Raw genomic sequence first — 11,405 nt, 5'->3', positions numbered from 1 at the left:
GCTCAGTGGGGGGCATTATCTATCTGTCCTCTCAGCCCCACTTGGCACCTGCCCTTCTCAATGACTGCAAGCCAGGTAGAAGGATGTCAATAGCCATTTATTATTTGTCTGGCTCCCCCCCACCTAACACAAAGCAACAGGCACCTGCCCAGGTGCACCCCACCCCCAGGCTGGCTTGTGGGAGATGTAACCCCCCAGACCAAAGTTTGCTCCCTGCTCCCAAGGGTGGGGCTAGGATCTCTGCCCCCGTGGGGTTGTTGCTGGCTAGCTGGGGGCTACTAAGGGCACTGGGAACAGGAGTCACCATGGGGAGGGAAGCTGCTGGGTTAAGGGGAGCAGCTCTAATGTTTATCCCCAGAAAGGTGAAAAGGGGTCTTGGATAGGGGACACCCTCCCCCAACAGGTAGGGCTGGCCCCAGTGCCCCAGCATTATGCTGCCTAGAGCCAGAACAGCCCTGGCTGTCACTGGGAAGGAGGTGGGGGGAGGAAAAGGGGTTTAGCTAGGAGGGCCCATTGATTCCCCCTGGCTCTGGACAAGCAGTTGTCTTAGTTCCCTCGTGGCAACTGGCAGGAGTTCTAGTCACAGTCCCGGCCCACATGGTGCCAAGGGCTGTACAAACACAGAACAAAAATACAGTCCTGCCCCTCAAGGAGCTTACAGTCTGCCCTTCCCCACCTTGGATAGTCGGAGCTCAGGGGACTTGCACGGAAATGCAGCCACCTCTGGGGTGGGGCAGCCAGGGAACAGCTGCATATAAACAGTGTGCCCAGTGCTGAGATGCAGCCACTGCTAGGGCAGGGCTACTAGGCCCAGCTATAAGTTGAACCAGGGTATCTGGCCTACAGGTTTCCGGTAACACAGATGCTGTGCGGGAAGTTTGAACAGGCGAGAAGCACTAAACCTTATTTCTCAATGAAACGTCTCATGTTCCAACAAGGGAACAAACTTGGGACCCCCCTTTGTGGGAGGGGGTAATAATAGCAGCGCTGGACCCCAGCCCGCTGCCTCCCAAGGACAATGGCCCTCGGCCATACAGGGGCTATGAAACACAGGCAGCAGTTCTGCTTGCTGCCTGAAGGGGGCACCGCCGTGCCATCACCCTTATCACAGTCACTCAAGCCTGTCTGGGGATGCGGCACTGTGATAATGTGGAGGGTAGGGGCAGACACAGGGTGTGGGTCAAAGGCCAGTCGGACACCTGGGTACGCCCCACACCCTGCCTCACTCTCCCTCCCCCTCTATGTGAACCACTGTGGTTCATAAAAGTTCATTTCACAGAAATGATATGACTGAAGAGGGGGGGTAGTTCCCCCCTCCCTCCCTCGGTGGGGCCGGACACCTGGGTTCAATGCCCAACCAAGACATGATTTCATAGAAATCAGGGGGTCTCCCCCAGCCATCCCTGGGGCTGAAATTAAACACAGGACCCTCTGCTGCACCCCCCCCAGCAATATGGGGGGGGGGACACCACAAGAGGGGGTGTGGGGCTGCCCCCAGATAGAAATTTGGGCTGAGTCAATGCTCAGCAGAGGAAAGGTTAATGGGTCCAACCAACCTCCCTCCCCGTGGGGTTGGGTGGGAAGGAGGCTGCTGCAACCAGGACGCCTGGGTTCTACCCCCAGCTCTGGGTGAGGAGTGGGGTCTAGGGGTTTAGAGCTGGGGCTGCCCCTGGCCTTCCCCTCAGCTGCCACCCACTGCATCAGCACAAGCACATGCAGCCCACGCATCAGTCCAGTAGGGGGCAGTTACACACCCAGCCCCAAGAGGGGGAAGGCAAGGGGCTCGGCCCCCCCAAGTGTTGCAGCCCCATATGGCAGGCAGCAGTGGACCCAGGCATCTGGTTGGCCATACTGCGTGCTGCTGAGAGACCCAGTGGGGGTCCAAGCAACAAGGGAGCAGGGGACTTGGAGAACCCAGGCGTCCGGAGGGCCCTCATACAATAAGTTAGTTAAATACAGAAAATATTACAGACAATTTTCCAGAGAAATGCCAAATCCTCTCCCCCCACCCTGCTTCACGGAGCGGCACCAGACGAGTCCCCCACCGCCCACTTCCTTTGGCAGCCATGGGTCTAGGGGGGCTGGGTGGGACGGCGGGCAGCACCAGGGGGCGGGCGCCGGCTCTTCAACAAGAGGCGCAGCTGGCGGGGGAAGAAGAGGAGAGGTTGAGTTAGGGGGACCCTGGAAAACCCCCAACCACACACTGTGTCCCCCCTGCAGGCTGGGGTGCACCTGCTTCCGTTGGGGGCCCAGCCCCCAGGGCTGGGGGCAAAGTTTTGGGGTCACAGGGGCTGGGGAGGCTTCACTCCAGGTGTCCAGGGGGGGTGGGCGGTGTCAGAGGCACGGTGGGTTTCCTGGGGGTCTCACCTGGTCTCCCCCGGGCCCGGGGGGCAGCAGATGGGCTGGCTGTTCATTCTCCAGGTTGCGGGCGCTGGGGTCAGCCCCCCGGCTCAGCAGCAGCCGCACGAGGCTCTCCTGGCAGGGTGGGCCCGGCAGGGCTGCGGCCATGTGCAGGGCCGTGTTCCCGTGGGCCTGGGGGGGAGGGGAGGGACAGAGGGTCACACACAGCCCTGCCCCCCACCAGAACAGCACCCCCTCCCCAGCAGACCTGGCTGAGCCCACCCTACCCCTTGCAGCCCAGCTTCCCCTGCCTAAACACCCCTCATCATGTCCCACCCCATCCCCCTTCAGAATGGCCTCTCCCTCATCCAATCCCACCCCCAAGCAAGGAGACCCCGTGCCTTCCTCACCTTCATGTTGACGAATTGCCTTGGCCCAGGCAGCTGCAGGAAGAACTGAACCAGCGACAGGTTCCCATCCTGCACGGCCAGGTGCAGAACCGTCTTACTGCTCTTTATGTCCTGGGAGGGCAGGGATGGGAGGGTGGTGAGCGTAGGATGGGGGCGGAGGGGGACCAGATCCTGCTCTCCAAATCCCTGGGCAGCCTGCCCCCCCCCCCGACCCCCACTCAAGAGGGAAGACTGACACAGCCCTGGGAAGGCCAAGACAGCTGGTGCTATGCAGGGGGGCGGGGGGGTAGGAAGACAAGAAATTCCCGGCTCTGCCCCCATGATATCAGCAAGGTCAACTGCATGGTGGGGAGACAGGGGGGCAGAACGGAATGGGGACATCTTGGGTAGCTAGGAGGCAGATCTGCCCTCCTGGCAAATTCCCCACCCATCCTCCCCCGCCCTGCACCGAGCACAGGTCAAGGCTTACAGGCCCTGGGGGGCAGGCACAGAACCCCCCTTCCCCCCCCACCCCGGTCACCTACCTGGCTGGTGTAATCTGCCCCCATGTGCAGCAGGGCCTGGATGCAGGCCAGCATGTCCTGCAACCGCTCCGGGGTCGGGGTCCCGACACCCAGTGCCCGCAAGGCCTTGTTGTGGGAGATCACAGCACAGTGCAGAGGGGTCTGCCCTGGGGGCACCAAGAGGAGGGGTGAGAGCAGCCCCCCCCACAGCCAGCACTCCTCTTCCCACAGCACTCCCTGCTGGGGGAGATCAGCAAAACCTGCTGGGAGAGGCCAGCAGATACCCGCCCCCAGCACACTCCCTCTCTCCCCACGTCCCCCCAGCTGGATGTGTCCTACCTTCAAAGTTCCTGGCCTCCACGTTGACAGGGACCCCAGACGCCATCACGGCCTGGCGGAGAGAAACTGGGTTCAGTTAAATCAGGGGGGGGAGGGGGAGTAAATTGACACCGATTTCAGACATTGTATTTGGATAGAAGGAGTGGTGTCTAGTGGTTAAAGGGGTGAGGGGAAGGGGCTGGGAGCCAGGACTTCTGGGTTTGATCCCCAGCTCTGAGAAGTGAGGGCGGGAGGCCTGTGATCCCGTATACCCGGGTTCCCTCTCGGCTACACACTCACCATGAGGACGTTGGGGAACCCATAGGTGGCCGCTAAGTGCAGCAGCGTCTGGCCCTTGTGGTCAGCGGCATTGGCATCGGCTCCCAGCACCAGCAGGTCCCGCACGAGCTCGGCCTGGTTGGCCGTGGCAGCCACCAGCAGTGGGGTCTGGGGAGGCCGGGAGACCCCAGCGTTAGAAGGCAGAAAAGGGGCCCACGGCATGACCCTAGAGCAGAGGTGGGCAAACTACGGCCCGCGGGACCGTCCTGCCCGACTCCTGAGCTCCTGGCCCAGGAGGCTGGCCCCGGCCCCTCCCCTGTTGTTCCCCCTCCCCTGCAGCCAAGCCGCCGCACGGGCAGTGGGGCTGCGAGCTCCTGCCGCTCTGAGTGGCGCACACACCTGGCGGTGGGGGGATTGGATAGGGGGTTCCAGGGGGCAGTCAGGACAGGGAGCAGGTTAGGGGCAGGGGGTCCTGGGGAGCAGTCAGGGGACAGTTGGATGGGGCAGAGTTTCTGGGGCAGTCAGGGTTCAGGGAACAGGCGGGGTTGGGTAGGGCATGGGAGTCCAGGGGGGCCTGTCGGGGGGGGGGTCCCCAGGAGGGGGCAGTCAGGGGACAAGGAGCGGGGGCGGGGGGTTGTATGGGTCAGGGGTTCCGAGGGGGGACAGTCAGGGGGCGGGAAGTAGGCAAATAGGGGGTAGGGGCCAGGCTGTTTGGGAGGCACAGCCTTCCCTACCCGGCCCTCCATACACAGTTTCACACCCCATTGCGGCCCTCAGGCCAAAAAAAAAAAAAGTTTTCCCACCCCGACCTAGATCCCCAGTAATGGCCTTATCCTGACCACCCAGTGACCCTTGACCCCTACCTTGGCGTGATCCTTGAGCCCATTGGCACGGTTGGCCAACTCCTCTGCATGACCCTTACCATCCACCTGCAGCACTGCGACCTTTGACCCACAGTAGCTCCATTCTCCTGCCCTGAGCTGGGGGCCCAGCCCAGCCCCCCGCCCCCGGAACCCCCCTGGCTCACCTTGCCCTTGTGTTCCTTGATCTCCAGCTGCCCGCACTCCTTGAAGGCCTCGGCAGCTGCCTGGGCAAAGTGACGCAGCCCCCGGGCAGCCAGCAGGTGTAGGATCCTGCCGGGGGTGGGAGGGAGGGGGAAAGATGTCAGTGACCCCCCTTGCACCCCCTAAACCAGTGGTGAGCTGCCAAAAGCTGAAGAACCGGTTCCTTCAGTCACTCTGGGTCTTCGGCGGCGGGTCCTTCAGGGCCGCCAAAGACCCGGAGCGCCGCTGGGTGAGTAAAAATTAAAAAGGGATTCTCAGGGGAGTCTCCCCAGCCAAGAGCTCAGGCAGGCCGGACACGACAGTCCCACGGGCCGAAGTTTGCCCACCCCTTTAACAACGGGTTCTAAACCAACTTCAAAATTTAACAACCAGTTCCGAACCGGCTCCAGCTCACCACTGCCCCAAACCCCTGCAGATCCCCCACCCAGTGCCACCCACCCCTGCACCTCCACAGCTCTTCACACCTGCCCGTGCACCGCCCCACCCAGTCTCACACACTTCTGCACCCCTGCAGATCCCCCACCTGCCTCCTGCACCCCCCAGTGCCACCTGCTTTCTGTCCCTCCCTAAAGCCCAGGAGATCTCCCACCCCCTCTGTGCCACCCTCCCCGCTGCTTGCACTGCCCCTGCCCCATTCCCACCCAGGCTTCCACTAACATTACCCAACCCCCACCCCCCTCCAGACAGACCATCCCATCCCACCCCCCACTATATGCCCCCCCCAGTCCTATTTCCGCCCCCCGCCAGCTCTATCCATTATCCTCCCTGGACACAGCAGCTCAGCCCCCGCACACCCCATCTGAGGCGGGGGGCTGAGGAGTGCCATTCCCTCCACTCCCAGGAGTGGGGGGCTAGGGTGAGTTTTGGGGTCCTCCCAGATACTCACGTGTCCCCATCTTCATCCTGATGCAGCAGCCGCACCGGGTCCATGCTCCGGATCTCGGCTCGGGCCCTGGCCAGCTCCCCGGGATCCAGCACCCCAACCGGGTCCCCAAAGCTGCCCAGCTCTAGGGGGTCAGAATAGGGGGTGCTCCGGGTGGGCTGCATCCAGGGGGCAGAGGATGCCTGCGGAGTTGGGAACAGGCCCAGTGAGGGGGGTGGTACAGGGACCTGGTTAGGGGAGAGAGCGGGGGGGTTACAGCCCTCACTCCCGACCCACTGCGCCCTGCCAGCCCAGCCCCACAGCTCTGCTGGTGCCCCTCACTCCCAACCCACAGCCATCTGCTAGCGCAGCCCTACAGCTCTGCCGGTGCCCTCTCCTGACCCGCTGCCCCTTTTTAGCCCAGCCCCACAGCTCTGCCGGTGCCCCTGCCTCCCAACCCACTGCCCCTGCTAGCCCAGCCCCACAGATCTGCCACTGCCCCTCACTCCTGATCCGCAGCCCCCATCTCACCTCCAAGTCCCCCGTGGCTGCCATCATGGTGCTGTAGGGATCACCTGCTCCAAACACCCCGGTCCCCACAGAGGCGTAGGAGTCTGTTGCCTCGTACATGGGTCCTGGGGGCTGGTAACTGCTGGCCGCGGCCGAGCAGTGATAGTGGCAGTCGGGGAAGGCCGCATGGCATGAGGGGTCGACTTGCCAGGGTGGGTAGGGAGCCAGGGGGGGCCCAGGAGCAGATTCCCCCCCAGATCCCCTTCCCAGCCCCATGGGCTCCGGGCAATCATCTGGATGAGAGAGAGACATGGATGGTGGGTGCAAAGCATGCGGGGGGATGAGAGGGGGTCCCAGAGCTGGGGGGGGGGGAAGACATGTCCGGGGGGGGACAACTGAGAGACAGCATGGGTGTCCCAGGGGGAGAGGATGGCACTCCTGAGGGATCAGAGGATCTGGGGTTGTCATACCACAGGCAGGGAGTGGGGACCCCAGGGGAATCAAAGGGTATCTAGGGCTGGGGGAAAACTGCAATGGGGGGCGTCCATTTTTCACTCACCTGTCTGAGAAGAGTCAATGACATCTGTTGGGACCTACAGAGAGGAAAAAAAACAAACAAACCAGAAATTGCTGATGAGCCACAGGATGGCTCGTCTGGAGCTGAGATGCAGCCACCTCTGGGGTAGAACAGCCAGGTAACAACTGCACATAACACCGTGTGAGTGGCCAGGAAATAAAGGAGACGCCTGTACTGCAGCATGTGCCTTGGGGGGCAGAATGGAAATGACAGGAAGAGATTTGGCCCACACACCAGGAGTCACACCTGAGGTCCAGGGCTAGAGAAGTCTCAGCTGTGACCAAGACACCCAGGGAAATGGGGCGGGGGGAGGCAGGGCAGAGGGGCTCACCTGAGAGCTGGCTGCATAGCCCAGTGCTGTCTGCTGCCGTCTCTTCTGCTCCAGAAGCTTCTTCACTGTCTGGGGTGGGACTGCGCTTCTGTCTCCTCTACCGCCTGGCAAGGGGAAGGGAGACCAAGCACTCAGCCTAGGACTCCTGGGTTCCATCCCCTGGCTGTGACAGGGGAGTGCGGTCTAGTGGTTAGAGCTGGGGGGGTCAGGACTCCTGGGTTCTCTCTCTGGCTCTTGGAAGGGAGGGGGAGGGCTAGTTGGTTAGAGGCAGGGAGCCAGGACGCCTGGGTTCTCTCTCTGGCTCTGGGAAGGAAGGGGGGGGGGTCTAATTGGTTAGAGGCAGGGAGCCAGGACTCCTGGGTTGTCTCCTCAGCTTTGGGGTCTAGTGGTAGGTAGGACACTAATGGGATGTCTCAGGCGCTCTCCGACCGCCCCTCCCCGCACCCATGGAGCAATCGTTTCCACCCAGGCCGGTGCCTACACAGCGGATTTTTCCTTTCCAAGCCGCCCCAGGAGGAAAACGTGTCATGGACCGTCTGAGACACGGAGACACGAAGGCCCCTGCTGCTGGCTGCGGCTGCCGCCGCCCGCCCCGTGCCCCCGGCAGGGCTGCCCCTGCCACCCGGCGGCGTGTTCCTTCCATGCTGGAAAGCAACAGCTCACTCGCCCCCACACCGCCCGCCGGGGAAGTGACGTGACCCAGCGACAGGTGGGGGCGGGGCTGGGAGTCAGGGTGCCTGGGTTCTCTGCCCAGCTCTCACCCTGTACCTGGAGCTGGGGAGAGAACCCGGGAGTCCTGGCTCCCAGCCCCCTCCGGCTATTAGACCCCACTTCCCTCAGAACCCAGGCGTCCTGGCCCTCCCTCCTCCAACCACAAGACCTCTCCGCCAGAGCTGGGGCTGACACACCCAGGACTGGGGGGGAGGGGTAGTCAGTTTCTGGGGTGGTTTAGCCCAGGGTGGCGGCGGGGGCGGGGGGGGAAACGGAGTCCCCATTCCTGAGGGGGGGAGAGGGGGCAGCCCCCTGACAAGAGCCTAGTGCCCCCCCAGCCCTGTGAGCCACCCCACTCCCCATCTGCTACCCAAGAGCCTTCTCCACTGCTGCTCCCAACCCACTCCTGTGTGGGGGGTGGTCCCCATCTGACCAGTCAGAGGTCCCAGCCAGTGCTCCTCTTCTGGGTGGGGGGGCACCTCACCCCCTGCCTGCCCTTCCGCTCTGGAGCTGCCCCCTTTCCCTGCCCCCTCCCCACTTCTCATCCACTCCTTGGCCTCAGTCCTGCCCTCCTCCTTCTCCCAGAATACCCCACACCCCCACCCCAAAGCTCCCCCAGTCCTAGCTCGCCCCCCAACCCCAGTGGATTTCATTTCCGCCTCCCCCGCCCCCACATTCAAACCGAGACTGAATTTGAGACACTCGCACCCCGATGACACCGACCCACTGGGCAATGAGACAGTGTGTCCTGGAAACGGGTGTGGGACGGTAAAGCGCGGGGGGCGGGTGTCAGGACTCCTGGGTTCTATCCCTGGCTCTGGACCAGGGGGCGGGGGGGGAGGCTGAGAGTCAGGGCTCCTGCGACAGGATTCCTCTACCAAAAGCAGGGATAGCGCAGGGACCGTCCGTCCCTCTCTGCTCCGGGGAGACCCTCAGCGGGGGCTGGGAAGGGTTGAGGGTTCCCCAGACCCTCCGCTCCTCCTCGGGCTCGAGGCCTGTCATTGGCTGTCCGCCGGAGAGGCTGTTTCCTCCCCACCTTCAGGGTTCAGTGCCGGCAGGGGTTTCCCGGTGACGCAGAGCTACTGCTCGGGGATTCCGCTCCACGCACCATTGCCCTGCGACGGTCAGGCCCACAGGGGGGAGGGGACAGCCCAGACACCCCCCCCCCCCCAGCGTCACAGGAGATCCCTTTACCACTCCACCCATTAGACCCCACTCCCGTCCCAGAGCCAGGGAGAGAACCCAGGAGTCCTGGCTCCCAGCGCCCCTGCTTCTGACTCACTAGACCCCACTCCCCTCCCAGAGCTAGGGTAGAACGCAGGAGTCCTGGCTCCCAGCCTCTCCTGCTGTATCCACTAGACCCCACTCCCCTCCTGGGGGGGAGGGGGGGCGCAGAACCCAGGAAGTCCAGGCAGCCCTTAACCACCTACCCCCCTGTTGCCTATACCACTGCAGTGTGGGCACCAGCTGCCCTAACAACTGGTCATAGCCAGTCCTTATTACAGCACCAGTCTATAGAGACCATGCAGCCCTAGGAACTCCTCCCACCCCACGTATTATAGCCTTGTTTCAGCTCTGATGGTCTGCACTGAGACCAGTCTAATATAGTTTCCCCTCCCCCGCTCAATGCAGACTAGTCTATATGGCTGTAACTCAGGTGTCAGCTACCCTGTTCTGTATAGGGACTGCTCCAATATAGAAGGCCCCTACACCCGGTGTATTATAGCTATGTCCCAGGCCCACCGATACCGGTCCAATATAGAGCCCCTCCTACACAATATAGTCCAGTCTATGACAGCAGTGTCCCAGGCACCGCGAGACTGGTCCATTCATAGCCCCTATGCACAGTAATACCGGTCCAATACAGCCCCCCCGAGCAATACAGCCCACTCTACCATAGCTGCATCTCAGGCAGAGAGATACTGAGCCAATACTGCCCGGTCTAGAATAGCTGTATATCTCATGGGACAGCTAAGCAAGTCTGTATACCGACTGGTCCCATATAGACACCCCTCCTTAAAGTCACAGCACCCCGCTTTTATTCAGAGGCTGGTAACAGGAGCAAAGAAGAAACGATGTATCTCCCTAAAGCAGCCACGCCCCTCTCTTAAAGGGCCAGTGCCCCCCACTCACCTTTCTGAGAGCGCATGCCCCCCGGCCGCCGTTCCCCGCGAGCTCACTGCCCCACTGAGCCCAGCGGCTGCGCGTCCCGGCTTATAGGGGGCAAGCACCGCTCCGCCCCTTGAAGAGGAAACACCACCTGTTTTCCGAGGCTGGCCAGCGTGACATCTCCCCACCCCCTCAGCAGGGCGGGGCTAAAACTAAATAACAGTCTGGTTGTCCCCAGATCACTGGGAGCCCGGATTCCTGGGTTCCGGAGGGTGGCGCTAGTGGGTTAGAGCAGGGGGCTGGGAGTCAGGACTCCTGGGTTCTCTCCCCAGCTCTGGGAGGGGAGTGGGGTCTAGCGGTCAGAAGTGGGGCGGGGCTGGGAGCCAGGACTCCTGGGTTCTCTTCCTGGCTCTGGGGGGCTCCAGTGGTTACAGCAGGAGGGGCCCGGGAGCCAGGGCTCCTGGGTTCTGTGCCCAGCTCTGGGAGGGGAGTGGGGTCTAGCGGTTAGAAGTGGGGCGGGGCTGGGAGCCAGGAGTCCTGGGTTCTCTTCCCAGCTCTGGGAGGAGGGGTTCCCCGTGCATGACATCAGAGTTCCCAATGACCGCGTTTGCAGAAGTGACACCAGGCGGACGCACTGCTCAGGGGCCTCAGTATGTCAGGGCGGGGGCGGGAGCTTCCCCCCAGCCCTGGGGTGTTCCCCACGCCACGGGCCAGCGCCCAGGCACTGCTGCTTGGCGGCCTCTCCCCGGGGGCCCCTTTAAATACACGACACCCACTTGTAACCACAGGTTCCCTGTGAGGCAACCGCTTGTTCCCGCATGGGCAGCCAATCAGAGACCGGCTCCAGGTGTAACGCAGCTGGTTCCCACGGCAACTACTGAGTGGTAAGAGAAGAGCCAGAAAATTAAAGAGACAGAAAAAGTAACTTAAAGGGGAGGGGACAGGGAATGGGTCAGGGGGCCTCTCCCCTCTAGGGGGCGCTGGCTCCCATCCGGCCTCAGGGCAGGGGACTGTCTGGGGGGGCGCGGAATGGGGCATGGGCTTTTCCCCCCATGGGGGTGCCAGCTCTTCCCTGTAACTTGAGTGGTCTTGGCTTCTGAGGAGGGGAGTCTTTCATCCCTGTCCCTACATCCTGCATTTGCCCCATTGCTCTCTCCAGTCTGGAGAAGCAGAGGGCTGTCCCCAGTACCTGCTCTAACCACTTGACCCCACTCCCCTCCAAGAGCTGGGGTTAGAACCCAGGAGTAAAGACAGATAGTTAGAGACTCCTTATTGGAAAATTTCCCTCTCCATCGGTCTATGCTAATTAACAGGCTATTTCTATGGGACACTATCTAGCTATCCATCCCAAGGGCCCAGGTTTGCCGAGTAGCGCCACCCCGTGGTGTCGG

General features: G+C 62.3%; 1 protein-coding gene across 3 annotated transcripts; it reads right to left on the bottom strand.

The window, feature by feature from the left end:
* Positions 1 to 76: 76 nt before the first annotated feature.
* Positions 77 to 10,317, bottom strand: NFKBID (NFKB inhibitor delta). Of its 3 annotated transcripts, none has more exons than XM_037883298.2 (12): positions 10,039 to 10,317; positions 7,195 to 7,298; positions 6,846 to 6,879; positions 6,308 to 6,579; positions 5,801 to 6,024; positions 4,878 to 4,983; positions 3,872 to 4,018; positions 3,593 to 3,644; positions 3,275 to 3,420; positions 2,751 to 2,861; positions 2,368 to 2,532; positions 77 to 2,141 (listed from the first exon to the last, which is right to left on the bottom strand). In XM_037883298.2, the coding sequence occupies exons 1-12, from the start codon at positions 10,052 to 10,054 to the stop codon at positions 2,073 to 2,075; spliced, it is 1,446 nt and encodes a 481-aa protein (XP_037739226.1). In that variant the 5' UTR covers positions 10,055 to 10,317; the 3' UTR covers positions 77 to 2,072. The 3 variants fall into 3 exon arrangements, with proteins under 3 accessions (XP_037739226.1, XP_043390862.1, XP_043390861.1); XM_043534927.1 differs by having other exon boundaries at positions 5,801 to 5,979; positions 10,039 to 10,205; XM_043534926.1 differs by lacking the exon at positions 10,039 to 10,317 and having other exon boundaries at positions 7,195 to 7,365.
* Between the last annotated feature and the right edge of the window lie 1,088 nt (positions 10,318 to 11,405).

Source organism: Chelonia mydas, chromosome 24, assembly GCF_015237465.2.
Source record: "Chelonia mydas isolate rCheMyd1 chromosome 24, rCheMyd1.pri.v2, whole genome shotgun sequence".
Lineage (NCBI taxonomy): Eukaryota > Metazoa > Chordata > Testudines > Cheloniidae > Chelonia > Chelonia mydas.
This window is presented reverse-complemented; position numbering and strand designations above follow the sequence as displayed.

Excerpts from the sequence above, each read along its gene's own strand:
- NFKBID (XM_043534926.1), bottom strand. The coding sequence starts at position 7,350 with ATGGAACCCAGGAGTCCTAGGCTGAGTGCTTGGTCTCCCTTCCCCTTG. Across the intron at positions 6,580-6,845 it reads CATTGACTCTTCTCAGACAG|ATGATTGCCCGGAGCCCATG; the intron begins GTGAGTGAAAAA and ends TCTCTCATCCAG. Across the intron at positions 4,984-5,800 it reads CAGGATGAAGATGGGGACAC|GATCCTACACCTGCTGGCTG; the intron begins GTGAGTATCTGG and ends CACCCCCGGCAG.